The sequence below is a fragment of the Narcine bancroftii genome, chromosome 1 (genome assembly GCF_036971445.1).
Source record: "Narcine bancroftii isolate sNarBan1 chromosome 1, sNarBan1.hap1, whole genome shotgun sequence".
NCBI classification, from domain to species: domain Eukaryota; kingdom Metazoa; phylum Chordata; class Chondrichthyes; order Torpediniformes; family Narcinidae; genus Narcine; species Narcine bancroftii.
The window spans coordinates 132,473,837-132,499,418 of NC_091469.1; the positions used below are offsets into that span (position 1 = coordinate 132,473,837).

At 43.5% G+C, this 25,582-nt stretch overlaps 1 protein-coding gene across 1 annotated transcript in view; it reads right to left on the minus strand.

The window, feature by feature from the left end:
- LOC138751475 (cadherin-related family member 2-like) overlaps positions 1–25,582 on the minus strand; it is a 195,237-nt gene that overhangs the window by 47,215 nt on the left and 122,440 nt on the right. Inside the window, 4 exon segments of the mRNA XM_069913802.1 lie at positions 2,567–2,647; positions 14,479–14,567; positions 16,675–16,777; positions 22,460–22,618. Of these exon segments, the coding sequence (XP_069769903.1) occupies positions 2,567–2,647; positions 14,479–14,567; positions 16,675–16,777; positions 22,460–22,618 (432 nt within the window).

Sequence of the window (25,582 nt, forward strand, 5' to 3'; positions counted from 1 at the left end):
CTGGAAAGGGGTACTGATGGTAGTGATCAGCCATGATCTGTAAAATGACGGTGCTGGCTCGATGGGCCGAAGGGCCTACTCCAGCTCCTATTGCCTATTGTCTATTGATATTATTGTCTAACAGGCCATTGACTCAGATTTGATTGTGAAGCTGACTGTATGGAGTTTGTATGTCCATATGGGTTTCTGGTGCTCTGGTTTCTTCCCACATTCCAAAGACATATGGGGTTATAAGGTTAATTGATCAAATGGGTGTATTTAAGCAGTGCTGGCTTGTGGGCCAAAGGGTCTGTTATCGTGCTTTATTTCTCAATTTAAAAAAACCCACAAGGCATAGAAGCATATGATGCTAATGTGGGTAAATGGGATTAGTATAGATGAGTAAAAAGTTTGTCAATGGCACAGTGGGCCTATGGGTCCATTTCTCTGCAGTACAACCCTGTGACTCTATCCACCAATATTGACCAACAAGTTGACAGGAAATATGTCATTGATTAACATGTTATTTCGTCGAAGTGCCATTTTCTTTTAAGCCTGCCAGGACTATGACTCCAAATAAAAAGGAAACAGCCAGCTAAAATGCACCTCTTTTGTTTTTGATTTAGTACATTTTCCTGAATTCATGGCCAAACTGTTTGAGCCAGCTGGGGACAGCAGATCTAGGGGTGGTCTGGTGATGATTCAGGAAAGAGGGTCATAATCTGCTGTCAAAGATTAGCGGGAGGAAGGTAATGCAAGGCAGAATGATGGTGGCTGAAAGGAAGGAAGGCGTTGGTTAGATTTGCATTTTTTAAATAATTTATTTAGTCTTTGGGGAATCACCTGAGCACAGGCAAATGGGACTAGCTTCGAGAAGATGAGTCAAAGGGCCTGCTGCCTGCTGTAGAATATGATGATTTTAAAAGCCATCTTATTGCACGTTCCCTGTTACCAACAGTGGCATTGAGATGCCAGTGTGGCAGTGGTGCTGGTGAGTTGCCTTACTGCAGCTCTTCTGGTGAAGTTACTCCCACAGTGATTTTCGGGAGGTTTCAGGAATTAGAATCAGCAGGCATTAAAAGAGTAGAGATATAGTTACAAGTCAGGAACCTAAAGTGGGATCTGCAGGAAGCAATGTTCCAATACCCCTTCTTCTTATTGGTAGGTGTCATGGGGTTCGGAAGTGTTGTTAACCCATCAGTCCTACCCTTGTTTCCAGGAATGGATGATTAATCTCCAGGATACTGTTTCAATCGGCTAAGCGCAAAATTCATAGAAGCATGAAACATTGTATTTGTTCCCCAAATTAATTTTTTTAAGTTTATCACAAGAACATCAAGTATAGGAAAAATGGTAGTTTGAATAACAGTCAAAATTCAGTCAATTAGGGCAGAATTGCTTGCATGGGAGAGCAAAATGGGACAATGATGGGCGAATTTGACGGTCAGTGGCAGGGAAGGGGGAGTGAAGCAGTTGGAGACAGGAGGTCATGGGAAAATACTGAACTGGGGATATCAACTGGAGTAACCTGAAAAGCTTATTATTTTATTCAGTGGGATAGGGAACAGACATAAGGACTTTGAGAGACCATTGTCACCACAGTGTGCAACAGTGTGAAACAATTGTTAGTGGCTCAGCAGCTGTAGAGGACTGCAGTTTGACTGCTTTGAATTAATCATATCGTGGAAGGGTGTAAGAGGGATGACAGGAATGGAAGACAAGATCTAATGTGATACAGTGATGCAATACTGAGCACAAGCTCAATCACTAATCATAAGGCGCTAGCAGCATTCTACAGCGTACTAGAAACAAGAACGCCATTTTAAAAATTCTTAAATAAAGTTAAAGATAAAAATTGTTTTTGACAATACTAATCCATTGTTTGAGATAGTGTCATATTTTATCCAGAAGGATAATTAGCACTGATCTCATGCTAATCAGGGAATCTCTGAATTTTATTTATATGTAACATATGTGGCTCTGCCCTCTTCCGCTTAACATCAGAAAACCCACAGCAGAAACCCATGCATTGTCTTTCGTAGAACGAAAATGGATGGTATTTAAAGGTACATGGTTTCGATTTTTCGGGAGCTAACTGGAAGCTTAACTAAGGAATGTCAGCTCTATTTCACCAATGTTCTCAATTTTTATACATTCCCCAATTCTTTGTAAGTAATTCAGCCTGACATGGCAATAATGTAACATTTGACAGGATACTGGTACTGTTTCATATTTAGATTGTCAAGCACAATAAATATTTAAACACTACACATTTTGAATTAATTCCGAACTATGTAGCAGAAATTCCCTCAGTTTGATAGATGTTTCTGCGGAAACAGGACAGGAGAAGCCCTAAGGAAATTCCTGGCGCCAAAGCCTAAAGTTCTAATAAAATGCAAATGCCTAACTTGTTCATGCCAATATTCACAAGGAAGAGGCATATCCCAAACTCAACTAATTTAGACTGGCTTAAATTTTTTCATTAAAGTTCTCCAAATCAAATTGATGCAGACTTTTTGTTCCCACAGGAAGGAAACAAAAACATTCTTCATGTCTTTAGAGTTTTTTTTCCTTGTAATTTACCCACCTTTTTAAGTTACTAGTCTTGATTGCTGGTAAAAATTTTGATACAATCACATCAGTTCCAGGCACTGCAACTTCTAAAATGCTGCAATAGAACAAGTATTGTTCAGTTCCATTTGGAAAATACTACCTTGTATTGTAATGAGCTATATTTTGTAATAGAAAGTAACATCAAACAATTTAAAAAATGACTAGCAGTACGGGGGAAGATTTCCAAAGAGTCAAAGCAGTTGCAACAAACATTTTGAATAAAGAGAAGTACTTGTAAGACTATGTACAGGTATAACCTGTTTTACGAATACTCATTTTACAATAAATTGCTTTTATGAAGAAGCCTGTGTTCACTTTTACAAAAGGATTTGAATGGGTTTTTACTTTTACGAAAATACCCTTCAGTAGTAACCTCCTTGTTGTGATAAATGCAACAATGGAGCTGCTTCTTTAATACATATGTTCTGGACATGCCAGAGTCTTGAGAAATATTGGATAGAAGTATTTCAAACTTCCTCTGCACTTTTTAAAGTTAATTTTAAACCAAGTCCTTTAACTGCTTTGTTTGGGATTGTTGGAGAGCATGACATAATATTAACATCACCTGAGCAGCATGTATTAGCTTTTATTTCTCTTATGGCCAGTCGGATGATGTTGCTTGGATAGAGGGACGTTACCCCGCCGAATCATGTTCAATGGTTAGGTGACGTGATGTCACATTTAAACAGAGAAAATGAGATGCTCAATTGCTAATTTGAATGTAAATTTTCAAACACCGTGGGGACCCTTTTTGAATTACTTTTATAATCCTTGATTTGTTATGAAGGTAGAAATGTTGACTAATGAGGTAATTTATCACTCAGATAAGAATTCTGTCTTTTTATTTTGGCCTAACAGCTTCTTTCTTGGTAGGGGGTGTAGATTTTTCCTTTTGTTATAATAAAATATTACAATATCAATATAATATAATCTGTTTGATTAAAATGTGGAGTACCTTGGATGAAATGATATAATTTTAAATGTAATGTATCTTTTTGAATTTTAATATATATCCATAGGTGCTCTGTATTTTTGGATGTGAAATTTCAATGTTAATAAAAATATTGAAAATAAAACCAAAGTACTGAATGGGTCTTCACTTTACACCATTTCGGCTTACGAAAGGTTTCATAGGTATGCTCTAGTTTCGTAAAGTGGTGTATACAGTACCCGTATAAGAAAGAGAAGCTGGAGTAAACCTGCTTCATCAATCAATAAAATCAGGGCTGCACTTATGCCTAAATTCAACCCCCTTCCCCCTCCCCATCTCATAATCCTCTAGACTCTTGATAGCCAAATATGTATTGATCCTATCCTTGAGTATGCTGTGAGTGAGTAACCGTGGCTTGTTGAGGTACATACTTTCAAAGTTTTACGGCATTCTGCATGAAGAAATTTCTGCAGATTTGACACTTAACCTGAAATTTAGTCCAAGTTCTAAACTTTACAGCCAGAAGAAAGAGTCAACTCCTGTAGCATGAATAAAAGCTCTTATGACTGGAGGGAGAACATACATTTTTATTGGCTTATAACTGAGGGTAGGGTCTTACAGTGGTCTTCAGAGGGGCTCAGGGTTTAGGTAGGAAACCAAGGTTATATATGGGTAGATGGGGTAGAGCCAGCCATTGGTGTAATATACACCAGTGACTTTCAGTTCACTGCATTCACCTCTTCTGCAGAATTTAGGGTCTGTGGATGAAGACAGAAAACATTGATTCAGAAAAAAAATTCAAAGAAATATACAATTATTAACAAATTTAAGTGGTCTGGAGATCCTGGTGGAGTGCCTAAGCACTGAAGCACCTTGGGTTCCTTGAGTCTCCTGGTCCCCTTGTGGGCGAGAAGAGGCGGGTAGGGTCTCCGGCACCACGGTAGAGGGGGATGCACTTTCCTCCTGAACTGGATCCCTTGAGGCCCTGACTGGGAGTGACGAGAATGAGCTCCGTGGCTCTTGAGGCAACGGACTCTCTGATCCGGTGGGTGCCAGGCCCCTGATGGAGACAGTGTCTTCCCTACCATCTGGGTACACCACATAGGAATACGTGGGATTGGCGTGGAGCAGTTTCACCCTTTCCACCAGGGGATTGGTCTTGCTTATCCTCACATGCTTCCTGAGAAGGACCGGACCAGTTGTGAGCCAGGTTGGGAGTGTGGTTCCCGATGCCTACCTTCTTTCGAAATTGAATAGGAGCTCATGAGGAGTAGTGTTGGTCGCAGTACATAGTAGTGACCAGATGGAAAGGAGCGCCATAGGAAGGACTTCCTGCCAGCATGAATCTGGAGGGTCTCTTGACTTCAGGGCCAGTTTGATAGCCTCCAGACCGTGGCGTTTTCCTTTTCGACCTGCCCATGTCCCCGGGGGTTGTAGCTCATAGTCCTGCTGGACGCGATGCCCCTCGCCAGCAGGTACTGACGTAGCTCGTCACTCATAAAGGATGAGCCCCAGTTGCTATGAATATAGCCGGGATACCCGAACAGGGCAAAAATGGAATCTAGGGCCTTTATGACTGATGAAGTGGACATGGAATGGTGAACGGGAAGCGGAAGTACTCATCAATGACAGAGAAGAAGAAACTGTTTCTGTTCGTGGAGGGGAGAGGTCCCTTAAAATCCACACTGAGCCGTTCGAAGGGCTGGATGACTTCATCTGGTGCACCTTGTGGGGCCGTAGAAGTGAGGCTTGCACTCTGTGCAGACATGGCAAGACCTCATCATTTCCCTGTCGTCTTCCATGGAGTAGGGCAGATTGCATGCCTTGATAAAATGAGCCATGCTAATAACCCCTGGATGGTAGAGCTCATAATGCAGAGACCGCAGTTGGCCGGTGTGTGCGGAGGCACAGCTTCCTCTAGATAAGGCATCTGGAGGGACATTAAAGGCTCCCGGCTGATAGGTAATGACATAATTGTAGGTGGAGAGCTCAATCCTCCACCTAGCAATCTTGTCATTTTTGATTTTTTTCCCTCTTGACATTATGAAACATGAATGTGACCAAGCGCTGGTCAGTGAGGAGCGTAAATCTTCTACCAGCAAGGTAATGTCCCCAGTGCTTCATGGCTTGTACAATGACTTGAGCCTCCTTTTCCACCAATGGGTTCCAGAGCTCATGGCCTTGCAATGTCCAAGAAAAAAATGCAACCAACCTGCCCACCTGGTTGTGGGTAGAAGCGAGGGCTATGTCCAAAGTGTCACTTTCCACTTGGAAAGATACATTCTCATTCACCGCGTGCATGGCGGCTTTCGCAATGTGGTTCTGGAGATAGTTAAAAGCTGTTTGGGCTTCAGCCGAGAGAGGGATATTAGAGGTTTTTATAAGAAGGTGAAGCTTATCTGTGTATGAAAAAAACCCCAGGATCTCCTCAAAGCCTTTGCAGTCCTGGGAATGGGGAGCTCTAACGGGGGTGGGGCAGGGATATCCTATCGGGGTCAGGATCAATGATGCCATTCTCCACCACATAGCCGAGGATAGCCAGATGTTCAGTCCTGAACACACATTTTAGAGTTATAGGTGAGGTTCAGGGCTTTCGCTGCGTTGAGAAAGCTCTGGAGGTTGGTGTCATGATCTTTCAATGTATGGCCATGGATGGTGACATTATCGAGGTAGGGGAAGGCAGCCTTCAACCCATACTCATCCACCATTCTGTCCATCTACCTCTAGAAGGTAGAAACCCTGTTACTAACACCAAAAGTGACCCTCCAGAATTAATAGCAACGACTATTAGCCTCAAGTGCCATATATAGACAGTTGTCGGAAGGTGTTGGCAGCTGGTGATAAGCAGCTTTCAGGTCAGTAGCCAAATAAACTTGATACTGTGCAATATCATTCACCATGTCATAAATTCAAAGGAGGAGAGTATGCGTCCAGGAGTGTGTACCAATTAATAGTTTGCCTATAGTCAATTACTAGCTTGGACTTGTTTTCCACCTTTACCACTACCACTTGCGCTCTCCATGGGCTGGTGCTAAGTTTGATGATAGTTTCATCAAGCAGACATTGTGTCTCAGACTTTATGAAATCTCGGTCTGCTATGCTGTACTCCTGCTTTTGGTAGCAATGGGTTTGCAGTCCGAGGACAGATTCGGAAAGAGAGGTGGGGGGAGGGGGTGTTGATATTCAGTGTAGAGAGGATGCATAGGGGTTCTGATTTTAGAGTTCCTCCATTCTGAACCGTTACAGGAGTGAGGGGACCAGAATACTCCAAGGTCACACTTTTAAGGTGACACAGGAAATCCAGACCCAACAGCACTAGAGCACACAGTTCATCAAGTATGTACAGGCAAACCTTACAAAATTCCCCCCTTCAAATGACAGAGTACTATACAATGTTGTTGAATACACATAGAGTGCGATTGAGATGCAAGGAATATGTGATAATTAGAAGGATACTGTGATACTACAGATCTATCACCAATGTACATAGTGTATATAGTTACTGTATCTAGACTGTGCTTACAGCGATTGGCTGAGAGCTAAGCCACACCTATTGTCTGGGCCTTAAAGGGTTGTGTCCTTAGCCAGGTTGGATCATTCCGGACTGGTCGGCCACCTGTGAAGAGCTCCTGTCTTTTGCTAATAAAAGCCTTGGTTTGGATCAACAAGTCTTTGGTTCTTTCGACGAACTCTACAAATTTATTAGCAAAAAGAATTTTTTTTGAAAGGGATGGAGCGTTTAACTCGGCCAGAAAAACTTGATATCGACCCACAGTCAGCTACAGCCTTCAAAGCCTTTAAGTTCTGGCTGCTGAACTTTGAAAACTTCCTGAGACTCATTGAAGTGGAGGAGGATAACCAGCATCTAACAGCATTGCTGTCTATGGTGTCCTTGAGAGTCTACGAGAACATCCAGGATGAGACCACTTACACCGCAGCCATAAAGGTACTGAAAGAACTGTATAATCAATCGGTGAACAGAGTTCATGCCCGGCTCCTGCTTGCTTCGAGGAAGCAACAGCCCGGCAAGTCCAGCAGGGCATATTTACAAGTATTAAAGGCATTGGGCAAGGACTGTAACTGTGTGGACAAAACTGCTGCCGAGATCACAAATGATCTCGTCCGGGATGCCTATGTGGCCGGGCTCCGATCGAATGAAGTGAGGCTGCGCTTGCTCGAGCAAGGGGTAGAAAAACTAGAGGACGTGGCCCGGATTGCAATCACAATGGAGGATGCAGCCTTAAAGTCCACCGAGCTCTCTAGGAACTGGACCCCTCGTTCTGATGTGAGTAGAGTGCCCTTCTTCCCTACCACCCCCCGAGATACTGACAGCCTGTCGACTGCTGCTACCCTGCCCTGTGCGAACCCAAAATGTTATTTCTGCGGGAGGGATAAGCACAGCAGGTCCCAGTGCCCAGCAAGAAAAGCCAGGTGCCAGAAGTGCCTTAAAAAGGGCCACTTTGCTGCAGTCTGTAGGTCTAAAATGGCCGCCAGCAAACACATTGCCTCGTGTGAAGCCCAATCGCCACTATCCCATTCAAACTCTTCTTCCCCAGAGCTCTCATCCAATGAGAGCGAGGGCTCCCCTGCACGGCAACGCCTGACGTCACAGAGACGCCGAACCCGGAAGGGGCAGCCCACCCTTGCAACCATGGTGTTGGCTCGTCTCTCGCCCCCGTGCGGAACACTCGACGCTACCACCGCTGCTGCCGCTGCCACAAACACCGCTGGGGCCGATGCTACTGCCGCTGCTGCCTCCGCCACAGACACCCCCGGGGACGACGCTACCGCCGCTGCTGCCGCTGCCACAGACACCCCTGTGCCCGATGCTACCGCTGCTGCTACCACCGCCACAGCCTCCCCCGCGGCCAACCAGGTACTCACCCTAGCGTCCATCGCCGACGACCGCCAGGGCCCGACCGCCGCGACCAACGACCTACCCACCGCCAATCGCAAGCAACTACAAACCCCACTACTTACCATTCACCCGCCAACGCCGCCACAACAGCACTTCCGGGAGGTCCTCCAACCTGCTCCTCAAGCGTTGACTACGTCATCCTGTTGCGTGACGTCATCCCGTTGCATGACATTATCCCGTTGCATGACGTCATCGCGCCAAACTCCCCTGTCAACTGCTTCAATAACACTAAACCAGCAATGCTCTCATCTCACCAGAGCAATGGAACTGATTAAAGTGCATGGACACTACACCAATTGCTTATTTGACTCTGGGTCAACTGACAGTTTTATCCAGCCAGATCTGGCTCTCCGTTGGGGACTTGACATTATCCCCACTACCCAGAGGATCTCATTAGCGACGAGGTCACACTCGACTGGGATAAAGGGGTATTGCATCGCCACGCTGGAAGTGCAAGGCGTAACGGTCACCCACTTCAAATTATTTGTCCTTCCCCAATTGTGCGCCCCAGTGTTGCTGGGATTAGACTTCCAGTGTCAGTTCCAAACGGTATCCCTACACTTTGGGGGATCCCACGCCCCCCTCTCGGTCTGCCATCGCCCTTCCCCCGAAGCACCCGAGCAACCCGCCCACGTGCCCCGGGGCCAATCCTGCGGCCTTTCCACACTCCGGATTGCCCCGCCAGCACTCTTCTCAAACCTCACCCCTGGCTGGAAGCCTGTGGCCACCAAAAGTCGGCAACATAGTTACGAAAACAGGCAATTCATTAGGAGTGAGGTGCGTAGGTTGCTGGATGAGGGCATCATTGAACCCAGTTCAAGCCCCTGGAGAGCCCAGGTGGTGGTTGTCAAGAACGGGGAAAAACTACGGATGGTGGTCGACTATAGCCAGACCATTAACCGCTTCACGCTCCTGGATGCGTACCTCCTGCCACGTATCACGGATGTGGTGAACCAGATCGCCCAATACCGCATTTTCTCCACTATTGACCTACGTTCGGCCTACCACCAGCTCCCGATCCGCTGCGAGGACCGACCATTCACGGCCTTTGAAGCAAATGGGCGGCTATATCAATTTCTCAGGGTACCATTCGGGGTCACGAATGGTGTCGCGGTCTTCCAGCGGGAAATGGACAGGATGATGGACCAGAACGAGCTAACCGCTACTTTCCCATATCTGGACAATATCACCATCTGCGGCCACGACATGCAGGACCACGACGCCAACCTAAACAAATTTCTTCAAACTGCCCGTCGGCTGAACCTGACTTACAATTTGGACAAGTGTGTCTTCCGGACCACACGACTCGCTATTCTAGGTTGCGTGGTGGAGAACGGGATAGTCATGCCAGATCCTGACCGCATGCGTCCCCTAATGGACTTACCCCCCCCCCACCCCACATACCCAGAAAGCTCTCAAACGCTGCCTGGGCCTTTTCTCGTATTACGCTCAATGGGTTCCACACTATGCCGACAAGGCGCGTCCTCTTATCAAGACCACCTCCTTTCCCCTCTCGACCGAAGCCACAGCGGCTTTCGATCGAATCAAATTCGACATCGCTGCTGTGACGCTGCACGCGATCGATGAGTCTGTCCCGTTTCAAGTCGAGAGCGATGCATCCGACTTCGCCCTGGCAGCCACCTTGAACCAGGCCGGTCGGCCTGTAGCCTTCTTCTCCAGAACCCTCCAGGGTCCGGAGAGTAGACACTCCTCGATCGAGAAGGAGGCCCAGGCCATAGTTGAAGCGGTGCGTCATTGGAGACATTACCTCGCTGGGAGGCGCTTTACACTGTTGACTGATCAACACGCGGTCTCCTTCATGTTCAGCAACACCCAGCATGGTAAGATAAAAAATGACAAAATAGCCAGATGGAGAATCGAACTCTCCACCTTTAACTATGACATCCTGTACCGGCCTGGTAAGCTCAACGACCCGCCTGACGCGCTCTCCAGGGGGACGTGCGCCAGCATACAGATGGACAGACTACAGAAACTCCATGAGGCGCTCTGTCATCCAGAGGTCACTAGGTTTGCTCACTGTGTCAAGGCGCGCAACCTACCCTACACAGTCGAGGAGATCCGCTCCATGACCCGAGCCTGTTCGGTGTGCGCTGAATGCAAGTCCCACTTCTTCCGTCCGGATAACTCCCACGTTATCAAAGCCACCCGCCCCTTCGAGCGTCTTAGCGTAGACTTTAAGGGGCCCCTACCGTCGACCAACCGTAATACCTACATCCTTACAGCCATCGACAAGTACTCCCGCTTCCCATTCGCTGTGCCTTGCCCAGACACCACTGCCACCTCAGTGATACAGGCCCTTCACAGTATTTTCGCCATCTTTGGGTACCCCAATTCCATCCACAGTGATAGGGGGTCCTCATTCATGAGTGCAGAGCTGCGACAGTACCTTCTGGAGTGTGGTATTGCTTCAAGCAGGACCACGAGATATAACCCACGCGGTAACGGCCAGGTCAAGAGGGAGAATACCACCATATGGAGAGCGGTTACACTGGCTCTCCGGTCTAAAGGTCTCCCCACCTCTCACTGGCAGAAGGTTCTCACTAGTGCCTTACACTCCATCCGTTCCCTCCTATGTACTGCAACAAATGCCACCCCCCACGAAAGGATGTTCCTTTTCCCGAGGAAATCCGAATCAGGAACCACTGTACCGGCATGGCTCACCGTCCCTGGCCCCATCCTTTTGCGACGCCACGTCCGGCACTCAAAGAACGACCCCTTGGTCGACCGAGTGACTCTACTCCACGCGAACCCACATTATGCCTACGTTGAGTTCCCAGACGGGCGGGAGGACACTGTTTTGGTGCGGGACCTAGCTCAGGACGCGGTAGACCCAGCAAACCCCCCAACCCAACCTTCCCCAACTCTTTATTCCCCAGGCCCCGTGCCGCAACAGAAGGACCAACAGCACCCCAATGACCCGGGAGACCCTGCCGACAACACGACTGGGGAATTGAGTGACGGAGCAGTCGCACCCGACGAGCCCGCTGGCGACACCACTCCAGCGACCCCAATCCCAGCACCACGGCGGTCACGCCGGATGGTCAGACCCCCTGACCCCTTCCTTTCATTCTCTCCCTCGTTTTTGTTTTTTTTCCCAGGGTCAGTTCTCCAAGAAGGGGTGAATGTGATAGTACAGATCTATCACCAATGTACATAGTGTATATAGTTACTGTATCTAGACTGTGCTTACAGCGATTGGCTGAGAGCTAAGTCACACCTATTGTCTGGACCTTAAAGGGTTGTGTCCCTAGCCAGGTCTGATCATTCTGGACTGGTCGATCACCTGTGAAGAGCTCCTGTCTTTTGCTAATAAAAGCCTTGGTTTGGATCAACAAGTCTTTGGTTCTTTCGACGAGCTCTACAGATACATCTTTAGGTTGTATTCTTGCACAGTCCATGAGTCTATGAAGCTTTCAGTAGAGCCTGTGTTGATTGGGCATTTAGTGGTATGTCCTTTTGCCTTCACAGTCATTATGGAGTTTCTGAGCTGGTGAGGTCTGTCCTGGTCTAGAACCATCGAGGCTAGGACCCCAGGGGCTCCATACTCCTCACTCAAGTAGCCCCTACCATCCTGGGTTGCCCGCGGGTAAGATGGTGTCGACCTCAAGGTGCAGCAAGATGGCACCGAGCCTATTCGCACCATTTCCTCTGCCACAATCTGTTGGCATGTAGCGCAGCAAGTAGTTTCAGGTGAAATTGGGGCATACAACTTGGGGCTGGAGTCAGATCCAGGAGTGGTGCAGGCTGTGGACTTCCCCGGGCTTCTCCTTACGTGGCAAACCCTCGCCCAATGTCCTTTCTTGCCACAACTGGGACACACAGTGTTTAGCCAAGCAATGCAAGAGGAGATCCTGGCTCTTTTCGCAGAAAAAGCACTCCCTGACGTGGGAACGCTCACTAGCATGGAAAGTGGCAGCCGTTAGGGCTGGGGTAGTGTACGCAACCGGTCCTTGGAAGGGGTCACCTGAGTGAGCGAGCTTCAAGGATGTCATTCTCGAGCTGGGCCTGTTCCAAAGATTTGGCCAGTTTAAGTGGCTAGTCAGGCCCTTCTTACCCGACTCGAGCAGTTGGTGCCTCATGTACCTCGAGCAGACCCCTGTGACTCGAGTGTCCCAGATTTTTTCTTTTTCACAAACATGGCCCATAGCCACTTCATACCTGCATTTTTTGGGAAGCATCCACAGATCCAGCAGGTAGTCATTGATGGTCTCTCCTGACCATTGGTGACGTAGAGCAAGTCAGTGCCTCGCTAGGACCTCGTTTTGTGACTTCAGGTATCGAGCTTTCAATGCCTCAATGGCAGCATCATATGAGGTGCAGCACCTGATGACTGCATACCCTTTCGTTCTTACCCTAGAAACGAGTGCAGACCTCCTGAGTTCATCGGTGTGGAAGACATCTCTGGTTGCATTCATGTAGGCCTGAAAGCAGTCTAGCCAGTACGTAAACTCCTCAGCCACGTTGGGGGGGGTACAGAGGGTCTGTCAGCAGCGTTCCTGGCGTGAGTAGCACTTCCATCGTATAGGGAATAAGCTAATAAAATTGTAGCGTGAATAAAAGCTGTCCCAACTGGAGGGAGAAAATATTAGCTTATAACTGAGGGTAGGGTCTTACAGTAGTCTTCAGAGGGGCTCAGGGTTTAGGTGGGAAACCCTGGTTATATATGAGTAGATACGGGTGGAGCCAGCCATCAATATAACACACTACCAGTGAATCTCAGTTCACTGCAATTCCTACTCCCGCCAAGCTCTTATGTGGTAAGGCAGTTTACAAAGTCACATCGCAGGGCATTTGTGACTTGGGCATAGGCTGAGGCGACGGTGGTTAAGGCAGCCCCAGTGGGAGGTAGCAGTTATTGGGAGAACGAGAGGAGGGTTTTGGTTGCAGAGACCAGTACAACCAGGGAGAGCATAGCAGCCTCTCAAATAGATACCGGAGCCAAGACAGTCGCTGCTGCCATAAAGGCTGCTTTTACTGAAACGCTGGCTGATGGCATGGAACAACTCCTGGGCCGAGTCTGAATGGCTCCTGGAATGGCAGAATACCATCTGATTTGCCTGTTATGTTAAATGCTAGAAATCCATTTTGACCATTGTACTGATTAACCTTGTGATTTTGCTTTTGTCATGTTTCTGTGAATTTTTAAAACCAAAATGTTGCTGGAGAGTGGCAACTTTTTGTGATGCCTGGATAACACACAAAAGTAAGCTTTAATATATCACTGTGCTCACGACAATGAACTAAACTCTTTGAAGTCTGTGCCTCCCAGCACCTAGTCAGTCACTCACACAATCTTGTATACATTATTGAGCTTATTCATGTAAACTCCAGTGAGTAAAGCATAGGCCAGTTTTAATATCTTTTCATGGTATAGCCACAAAAGCCTACTAGTGAAGTTACACTGAACTGACATTAACCGAGAAAGAATGTCAGTGATGGGTAGTATCTCAATATTGTTACACAGGCAAAGACAACAGTGAATTTGCATTCAGCATAGTTCTGCAAACAGCAATAATTTATAGGCATTGGTTGAGAGGTGAATAGTTGCAAATAACAATTCTTTGCTTGAGGAACCAGTTTAGAACAAGACCAATGGAGGGACCATGTCCAGCTCATCTGAAAGATTTCACCTCCAAAGAAGCACCGAAGTGCTATTTTTGCTTATAGGGTCCAATGCAGAGTGAGGTGTGAACTCAACAACTCTCTGCTTTGAAGCAAGCATGTTGACCGCTCACTTCGGGATGATTATTCATGATTAACTCACCCCTGGCCCAGCTTTCTGTGGCCTTTGAGCTTGTCCAACCCCAAAGGAAACAGTGAAGAAAAATTCCATGCATCAGATATACATATTCTTGGAAGGGCTCGATATTAATTCCATATACTACAAAGCTTTATTAGCCCTCAGGAATAAAGTTCAATGAAACCTGAAACCATGGTTTTCTGCTCAGATCACTGCTCTCCTCTAAACTCAAGTTTTGAACAGTTTTGATATGTAGACCTCATAATGCTGCCTTACCTCAGTATTTGCTTCTCCATGAGGAGCACACTTCCTGGCAGCTTGTCAAAAACAAATTGTAATTTACTGCTCCCATTAACGATATAGACCTAATGAGAAAAATCAGTCTTAGTTACACATAGTAAATGACCTGACCCTCAACTACAGAAATCTTTCAGATAGTATTCAGACGGTATTTAGTACTAGGAAAGTATATGGCCGCAAATAACGAAGGATAAAAACAAGTCAAACCTCTGCAGCAGTTATAATGTAATAATTAAAATGTTTGATTCCAGAAGGGACTTTGAGATCAAGAGCTGGGACATCATTTTTACAACTGTACCACATGTTGGTGAGACCACACCTGGAATATTGTGGGCAGTTCTGGAAGGTCATCATTAAACTGGGGTGCAATAAAAATTCACAAGGATTTTGCTGGGACTGGAGATTGAGTCAAAAGGGAAAGTGGATGGACACACAAAAGTAAGCTTTTCTATATCACTTTTCTTCAAGTGAAGACTGAGCGGAGACCAGAAAGCAGTTTATAAACTCATGATGGTTGCAGATAGGGTAGAATTTTCCACCTAACACAGGGGAGACTAAAATTGGAGGGAATATATTTCAAATGAGAGGGGAATGATTTAACGGGGGCCCAGGGGTGAGGTTTTTCACATCGAACCGAGTATGTGAAATGAACTGCCAAAGATCTCTGCTGGTAAAAGACATTGGACAAGTACATGTATAGAAAAAGTTTGAAGGATGTGGACTAAATGCAGGCAAATGGAAGTAAGGCAGGTAAGCACTTTGGCTAATCAGGAAGATTTGGGCCATAGATCGAGTTTCCATGCAGTATAACTCTATGACTGTTCCTGGAAGAGAAGGCTGCGGCTATTTGACAGAGATTACTGTTTTTAGGATTTCTTTTATTTATTCATTAGATATAGATTTCATTAACAAAGTCATCATTTATTACTGAACCCCCATGGCCTTTAAACCACCATCTTAAAATGATTCAGCCTAGTTCATGAAGATGTCCCTGCATTTGGAGGTTCTGGGATTTTGCTTTAAATACAAAAAAAAGCAAAGGCCTAAAAGGTGTGCCACTTGGGAGAGAAATCTCTAGTTGTGTCAACCATATGCCCTGCCTTTCTACTTGGAGAGCTCAGGCAGTTGATATGATCCATCTTGCCGATGATACACACTACAGTCACTCTGCTTTGCGGAGGGACTCCGCAATTCTCTGGGCTGATTTGGTTCTTTGTGGTATTAAACCTCTTCAGTGTCCTTGCAGTTGCCCTTATTGAGGTAAATGCAGAGTATTCCATCATACTCCTGAACTGTGCCTTATATTACAAGAGGTTTGGGAAATCAGAAAATGAATCGGAGATGTCGAGATACCTAGCCTCTTATTTAATCTTTCGGCCACAGCATTTGTTTGTCTGAAGTTCCAGTGAATGATGACCCCAGCCCCCTCCCACCCCTACCAAGGATGTTGATATTGGGAATGGGATTGAAAGCATTACTCTGAATATCAAGGGTAAATGGTTAGAAAACAAAATGTCAGAGGAACTTAATGAGTCAGGCAGCATCTGTGAAAGGAAATGGACAGTAAATGTTTCAGGTTGAGATCCTGCATCTGGAGGATGACTTGTCTGGTTCCTATGCACAGTAAAAAAAAACCCCAGAATCCGGCATCTATGGTGATTGGTAGATGCCAGATAAGTGAATTTTCCGGTTGCTTGAGATTGCATGTTGTGTGATTGGTGAACTAAAGCTAAGGGGCTGCATTTTAAGCTTTTGTTTTTTTAACCTATTTATTTTCCACGATTATTTTGCCAGTTGCTTGAGGCTGCAGGTGCTTGAGCTCCAGATAATGGGGATTTTACTGCAATTTTCCACTTATCAATCCATGCCTGAATGTTATTCAGGTCCTGCATTTAGATGTAGCCTAATTCATTTGCTGAGTTGTGAATGGAACTGACTATACAATTGACTGTAAACACCCCAACTTCTGCCAAGTTTATGCTGTGCCCCTTTTCACATCACAAGATTGAACAAATTGCCATTGATCTGAACCATTAAGTCTGCTTTTGTCCCCACTTCTGAACCTGCAAAATATTCTCAGCAATTTTTGTTTTTATTTCGGGTTTACAGAATCAGCATTTATTTTTCTTTTCACGGCAGAGAAAGTTTGATTTGCAATGAAATGAAACTTACTTCTAATATATGATGAACAGCATTACTGGGTATTCCTCCATCAATGGCAACAACTTTTATCTTCCAACATCCTCTTAGAGTTGAAAATAAGAGGCGAGAGAAGCTTTTGCTATGATTTTGTTCTGATTAGTCGTCAGATGCACATTATTTCTGCCTCTTGCACAACCCTGATATCCTTTACGTATGTAAATGTACGTATCAGGGTGCCTTTAGTTCTTTTGGCAATAAGATCAGGAATCGTTAGCTATGGTGATAGTACAACAGCTAAATACTAGCAAGCCAGAAAACAACAGTTGTTCAATAATAATCTGGAATTTAAACAACTTATCTTGGTTCTGATGGCTTAAAAAAAAAATTGCTGGATTGCCACGAAAATCTATCTGGATCACTAAAGATTTTGAAAGACAGCAATCTAGAGTCCTTACGTGGTCTGGCCCATATTTGTCTCTAAACCCACCAATGTGGTTATGTTTAACGGGGCATTCAATTGTGCTCTTTAAAACAAATTTCTTTGCCCATTCATTATCTGGCTCAGTGTCAAATTTTCTTGGGTAATCCTCCAAGAGAGGTATTGGGATACTGCACTATATTCAAAGTCACACTACAAAGAAATAAATTAAATCATGGAATGAACATCTCTGCGATGAGTTGAATGGCAATCTCCTTACCACAGGAAGTGGTTGAGGTAAACACAAAAGTGTTGAAAAGGAAACTGGAAGAGAACATGAGAGAAAAGAGAATAGAAAGACGTGTTGAAAGTCTGAAGTGAGATGGATGGAATGGTTTGAGACTCATGTGGAACATAAACACCAGAATTGACTAGGTGGGTTGAATGGCCTGCAGCTCATGAATCTGTCAACATTGTAATTAAAGTCATGTGGATTTTGTGAGCACCAGGGGGAACAAGAGAAGCTTGCTAAAACATCTTCCTCGCGTCTCAATAACCATCTTGAATGTCAAAAATCACTACAATTTGTTTTATTCCAATTGCAATGCTTTTCCAACAGGGGTATTAGCTGACATAAATAAAGAGAGAAAAAAGAAAATGTTTTTACTGTGGACATTTTAACTATGATACCTCCTTCAAATAGACATTAGTACTGACATATTTTAAATACACTTTTATTAAATTAAATGCAGCCATACAGCATGGTAGCAGGCTGTTCCGGCCCACGAGCCCATGCCACCCAAATACTCTAAAACTACTGTACGTTTTGAAGGATGGGAGGAAACTCGAACACCCGGAGGAAACCCACGTAGACACAGGAAGAACTTACAAACTCCTTACAGACAGTATTGGATTCAAACTCTTGTTGCTGTAGTTTTGTTGTGCTAAATGCTACGCTAACCATACTGTCCCTTGTTCTGGCCATTGTATCCTGGGTTACCCTTGAGGAGGTGATGGTCAGCTGTGTTTTTCAACCACTGCAGTCCTTCCAGTGAAACAGCAGCAGAAGCCTTTGAATATATCCACTGCAGTTTCCCCTCCAAATCCTGCATGGATCTGACTTAGAAATGTATTGCAGGGTCATGAATTCCTTGGAGAGAAATCTTCAAAGTCAACACAGTGTCAACCTGCCTGTGGGTTGTTTGCATTGCATTCATCCAAACAATATGAGAGTAATCCAAAATCCTCCCGACTTGTGTCATGTAAGGAGAATCCCTGACTTTCTCTTGTATTGATACCCCTATGTCCCGAATCTCACTGATTTTCTGGTCATTGCTGATCCTGAGGATGTTGAGGGTAATATGGTGATATCTAATTACACCAGTAGGTCACCAGGGGTCACCCCGGTGACCTTGTATATAAAGCCGTCCAGAGATACAGTCTCGCCTTCCAGGTTTGTCTTGCAGAGAGACAAGACCTCTTAGTGTACATATTAGTTGATTAAAGCTGTCTTATACTCGCACTACTGGTGTGGCTATTGTCAGTACAGGTAATGCTATTCAATTTTAACTGTAGTTAATTAGAATAACCGGCCAAATCTGGAATCTGGCAGAGTTCACTGAATGTGGCAGAGTGCTAAATCCTAGCAACCATTCGTGGTGTCGTCAGGAAGAAAAGTGCAACACCGTCAGGATTTCTTGGATAGCTCAGAAAATGTTCCTGGTGCTCTTTGCCCTCAAATAAATTATGAGAGAATTGGATCTCCTTTGCTGACTGAAACAGCGATTTCCTTGATGAGTTTGGTGCATAGTACCAACATCCCTACTACCAGTGAGACTGGCCTCAGAGTTACTGGGGTGATGGAGCCATGTGAGAGGCCAAACCTGGTTGAGTTGAGGCTGCATTTCAAATGTTAATGTCTTTTGCCGTTTTGCTCCCCGATCCATACTCCCCGGTTCACAATGAGGCTGGAATAATGCCAGCACACGTCAACACTGAAATCAGAATTAATCTGCCTGTTGACAAGGTGAATGACACATTTGTAAATTGGTGCCCTTGACTACCACACTACACTAAAATCCCCAGTATCCAGAATTCAAGCAACTTATGACCCACCCTCCCAGCAAAAAATAAATCAAGGAACTAAATAAATTTTAAAAATTAAAATAAGAATAAATAAAAATTGAAATAAAAGTTTAAAATTGTAGAAGTAAATGTTCTCCGAAGCAACACACAACTCCTTGGTGAAGATGGGAGCAAACAGTCTGTGAGGGGAGTGCCCTGATCGAACCCTGCCTGCAGAAACTTTTTGAATAAAGTTTCGATGAAGTCGTGTTTGAATAAAATGGTGGCAACCAGGATGAAGAATCAGCTGATGCTGCTCGTTACTGAGGGGACTGTCCCAAAGTGTCTCTCTATCCCTTCCTAATAAGAGTCTTTATTAGATTTAGATTGGGGTTTCAGATTTTTCAGATTGTCAGAGTACAAACATGACATCACATGTAACCCTGAGATTCTTTTTCCTGCAGGTGAGGCAGATTTACCATTTATTAGTGCAAAAAAATCTGTACACAAAGTACATATGTAAACATATAAAGAAATGAAACCAAACTGAGTGCACAATGCAGAGAAGGAGCAAACAATAAAATGCAAAAGTAAGTGTCCTTGATTTCATTTATTGTTGATGGTGGAGGGATACTAGCTGTTCCTGAACCTGGTGATGTGAGTCTTGTGACCCATATATCTCTTTCCTGAGAACAGAGTGTGTACTGGATGGTGTGGATCCTTGATGACTGCTGCTGCTCTCTGGTGGCAGCATTCCCCATAGATGTTCTCGATGGTGGGGTGGGTTTTGCCTGTGATGTTCTGGGCTGTGCCCACTTCCTTTTGCAGGACTTTATGCTCAGGGGTATTGGTGTCCCCATACTAGAGTGTGATGCAGCCGGTCACTTTTCACCTCACATCTGTAGAAAATTTCCAGGGTTTCCAATATCATACCAAACTTCCACCAACTTTTGAGAAGTAGAGGCATTTCACAATGCAAGGCTTTATCTGTAAATTTGGGGAGGAGTTCATTATGATGACGGCACATTTAGTGCAATGCTGTTACAATTTTAAGGGAAATACCTGATTAAAATGGACTTTACATAATTAAGGACCACAATACAGATTTTCTTTCCAGATTGCTTTACACTTCAATTAGACAGGCTGTTAATATTAAGGGAATTAAAGTAGGTGAGTGAGAATATAAAATTAATGATGTGTTGATATATTTATCACATCCTAGAAATTCTTTAGGGTCATTACAAAATTTGTTGAATCAATATGGAAAAATTTCTGGTTATAAAGTTAATTGGGATAAAAGTGAGATATTACCGATATCAGACGAAGATTATTCCGATTGCAAACAGCTTATGAGGTTTGGATGGTCTGATAAAATTAAATATTTAGGTGTAATAGTAGCTAGAGAATACAAAATTTGTGTAGACTAAATGATGTACCATTGTTAAATAAGATTAAATTTGATTTGAACAGATGGAAAGATTTGCCTTTAACTTTGATTGGGAATGTAAATTGTATTAAAATGAATATATTTCCTCACATTCAATATCTTTTTCAGTCTATTCCATGTTCTGCACCAAAAAATTTTTTTAAGGAATTAAACATGACGGTTCAATTGTTTTTATGGAAGAGTAAACTGTCAAGAGATTCCTTGCAGAAGTTGACATGGAGGTACGAGTTAGGTGGACTTCAATTACCAAATTTCCAGAATTATTATGAAGCAGCACAATTAAAATTTATCAATAGGATGTTTGATATTGATCAACCCCCAATATGGGCTCAGGTGGAGTTGGTCCAAATTTCTGAGCATAATGTACATCATATTATATATAAATGGAATCCCTTTCTTTTGCAAAAGTATAAATTGCCAGTATTGAGACGTTTAATGGATATTTGGTATAAACGGGACCAAATTATAGGAACTAAAGGTAAAATATCAGGTAAGACATCATCATATCAGAATAAAATAATTCCCTTTTCCTTTAATAACGCCTATTTGAAAGATTGGGAATTGAAAGGTATTAAGTTGGTGGAGGATTGTATTGAAGCTGGTACATTTCTTTCTTTTACTAGACTTAGAGAGAAATTTGGGATATCACCAAATTCTTTATTTACTTATTATCAAGTTCAGGCTTTACTGTTAGAAAATTTTGGATGAGATTTGGTGTTACCTGTACAAACTAAATTCGAGATATTAATTGCTGGTAAGGGAAAGAAAGGGTTTGTTTCTGACATGTATGTGTTATTACAGGAAAAGATGGTTAAGGTTGATTTATACAAAACAAAGGACAAATGGAAGAAGGATTTACTATTACATTATCTCAGGAGGAATGGATGAATATGTGTGTAGATAGTGCTACGAAATTAATTAATGTGAGATATAGTTTAGTTAATTATAATTTTTAACATCAGTTGCATTTGATTCCTGAGAAGATTTAAAAAAATATGGTTTTAGTTCATCGGATGTGTGTTTCCGATGTGGAGAACAGACAGGTACTTTCTTGCATTCAGTATGGGCATGTGTAAAAGTTAAACCCTTTTGGGAAAATATCATTAAGTTTTTGGAAGATTTATTTAAGATGGATTTGCAACTTGACCCGTTAGTGTGTTTAATGGGATATACTAATACATTAACAACGGGTTTGCGATTGGATAAATTCCGAATTACATTTATATGCCTGGGGCTGGCTGTAGCTAGGAAATGTACTGCTATTACGTGTAAGAATGATGTTGAATTGAATATACAAAGATGGCATAATGAATTATAATCGTGTCTCTATTTAGAAAGATAACATAATTTACGAGATCATAGTTCTTTTTTGTTAAAACGTGGACTTTATATTTGAAGCATATGGGTTTGCATGTAAGGTAAATGTTTTTTTAATGATGTAAATGGTTGACACAGCACACAGCAACCATTAATTGCTCGAAATATGTATTTTGCTCTGATGGGGGGGGATGGGGTGGGGAGAGGGGGGGAGAAGGGGTTTAGTTTTTTATGTACTTTGTTTTATATATATTTGGTAAAATTCATAAATAAAATTTTCAAAAAAAGATTGCTTTACACTTTACACTGTCTTTTGTCTTTTCAACTGTGTATTCAAATACAGGTGTTTTAGTTAGAGTGTGTCTCAGTCAAGTGGAAAAAATTTGTGTATCTGGCATCCGTGATCCCCATAGGTTCGGGATTCAAGGGATTGTGGTGTATATCTTACTTTATTCTTAGTGGGTGTTCAATCCAAGTAGCATTGAGACAGAGGCTAACATTCAAACACTAATTGAAATTGAACCCTTTGTGAGTCATTCATTAACAATACTGAGTTTGATGTTACCCACCGGAGACTGCCTTCCCACATATAGTTGCTGTTGAAAGATGTTTGAATGTAAAAAGGTTCTGTTGCAGTTTTGTTGATGAGTGATTCCCCTGGCACTAAAAAAGTGACTTCTGCAATGTGGAATGTGACAGCGCCGTTCTTTCCAATGTCAGTCAGTGGCCTAAACATAAGAGAAATATGAAAATGTTGTAAATAAATAAAATGGGTGCATTCAGTTTGTTACAGTTAAAGCTTTATACATGCAATGGTGACTAATATAACTGAGTTACAGGGAAAGGTTAAACAGTATAGGACTTTATTCCCTGGAGTTCAAGAGATGAGGAGATTTGATGGAGGCATACAAAATTATGACGGGTACAGACAGGATAAATGCAAGCAGACCTTTTCCATTGAGGTCAGGTGAGGCAAGAACCTGGGTAGATGGGTAAGGATGAAAGGTGAAACATTTAAAGAGAACATTAGGGCGAACTTTTTCATGGACAGAGCAGTGAAAGTGTGAAACGAGCTGCCGGTTGAACTGGTGAAGGCGGGCTCTATCTTTAAAGAAAAACAATTGGATGGGTACAGGATGGGGTGGATATGGAAGGGCAGATAAATGGTCCTCGGTTGAATAATAGTTCAACACAGACTAGATGGGCTGAAGGGTCTATTTCTGTGCTATAGCATTTTATGGTTCCAATATAAAAGTATGATGGCAGGGGAAGAACTACAAGAATGGAACAACACAAAATAAAAACAGAACAGGAGAGGACTCAGTAAATGACCTGGGATAAGCTTTGTTAGAAATTGGAAAGGTAAAAATGAGGGACTAAGGATAGCAAAGTTGAGGTTAGAATCAGAACAATAACGGTCTCACAAAATAATGGAGTAGGGTTGAGGGACAAAGTGGCCACTCCTTTTCTAATTAAAAAACATTCTAATAATATTGAGTTTATTGCTATGCAAATTATTCAATGAACAGATGCACCAAAATTCTTATTTGCTGCAGTTGTATCAATACTTAGTGAAAGAAAAAAACAGGTGGCATTTTTAGTGCAATGCTATTACAGCACCGGTGACCAGGGTTGAATCGGCACTGTCTGTAAAGAGTTTGTACATTCTGCCTGTCTCTGCGTGGGTTTTCCCCGTGGGCTCAGATTTCCTCCCACATTCCAAAAGAACGTACAGTTTTAGAGGTTAATTGGTGTATTTGGGTGGCACGGGCTCATGGGCCAGAGTGACTTATTACTGTGCTTTCGCTTAAAAAAGCTACTAAACAAGCGAAAAAAAAACAACTAGAATGGTGTACTTAATTGAATTACTGTATATACTCATATAAAAGTCGATCTCATATAAAAGTTAACTCCCTACTTTTGGCCAAAAATCTGGAATTTTCCATGTATCTCATGTAAAAGTCAACCCTATTCTCTCACCTTGGCCCTGGCTGCTCACAAGCCAGAGCTCCTAATGCTTCAGTCGCAGACTCATGACTTGGCCCTGACCGCCCGCAAGCTGGACCTTCTGATGCTTTAGTCGCATACTCTCACCTTGGCCCTGGCTGCCCGCAGACCAGAGGCCCGATGCCTTCGACGACTCAGATACTTACCTGGTCCCAACTACCCCCGTTTCAGCATCCACGCCAATTCCCTCATCAGTTCCTACACCAACCTCAGCCTCTGCAAAGCTTTCACCTAGGACACTTCTGCTGTTGGATCCCACAGGCTCATTCCCCACCCTCCCTCCCAGTATCACTCATTACCCTTCCCTATTCCCTCCCACCTCTCCCTACTCAACTTCTATCTTTTCCTTTGAAGTCCCCCTTTCTTCCCCTTGTGTTTTTACTTCACTCATGGTGTCTGCAGACTTACATTTTTTACTCTATGGATTTTGTTACATGGTAGAATGTGTGTTTTGATCTGTAGGTTCTGTATCATTTAATTTAATTCATTGTATTTTGTTCTTTATTCATTTAGAGACCATTTGGACTTCTGCTACTGATGGGATTATGGATTCTAGTTTCAATTTCAGCCTCTCAAAAGTAATATCCATTTAATAGTCGACCCCATAAAATAACATTGAAAAATAGTCTAGAAAATTCAACATTTACATGAGTATAAATGGTAAAAAGGTCCACGGCCTTATGTACTGTCCCACCAAGACCACTCGTAAATTGGAGGAGCAACACCTGATTTTCCATCTGGGCACTCTCCAACCGGATGGCATTAACATCGACTTCTCCAGTGTCTGCTAACCTGCTCTCCGTTTCCCCCTGCCTTCCCTGTCATCATTATTCCAGCTCTCATCTCCTCCCCCCCACCCTCTCCATACACAGAGCCATCCCTCCTCCCCCTGCTTGCTGGTGTGCCCTTCCTCCCTCCTCCACCTATTGCCTCCTGCCTTTCGGACTGAGCTCCTCCCTCTGCTCCACCCCACATCCCACCATTATGTTTGGGCGCCTGCCTACATTTTTTCATACCTCGATGACGGGCTTAAGCCTGAAATGTTGATTATGTATCTTTATCTTTGCTACATAAGGTACTGAGCTGAGCTTCTCCAGCATTTAGTGTTTTTACAATAAATACAAAAACTGGATAGATAATAAATATTTACAGCCATTCTGCACAAAAAAGGTGACTGTGATTTTGTTTTAATCTCTTTTTAATTTAATTAGGTATTCTATTTTAGTTGTTGTTTAGTTGTTAATGGTGGAGACAACCTTCTGTAGTGTCAGAGATAAATATCAGTTAAAAATAAAGTTACAGTTAATGCTGAAATAAAAAAAGAAAATCCTGGAAATACTCAACTTGTCAGGTAACACCTGTAGAAAGAGAAAATGAGTGAATGGTTCAGGTTAAAACCTTTCATTTGGTCTGAGAAAGAGAAAGACAAGTTAATTTTAAGGGCAAGGATGAATAGGGCAAAGAGTGAGGCCAGGTTTGTCATGTGAATATTTTTTAGAGTCATTTGATCAGTGTATTATTGTGTGCAGTTAGGAGGGAAAAAAAAACAATGAGCTGAGGGCAGTTAGAAAATGAGAATACAAAAGAAATCTGAACGTGCAAAATACCGTCGCTGTTGAACATGTCCAGTATGCAGGCTGTGATTATGGAGAAGTAAAACTAAATCAGTATCATAGAAAGGTGAC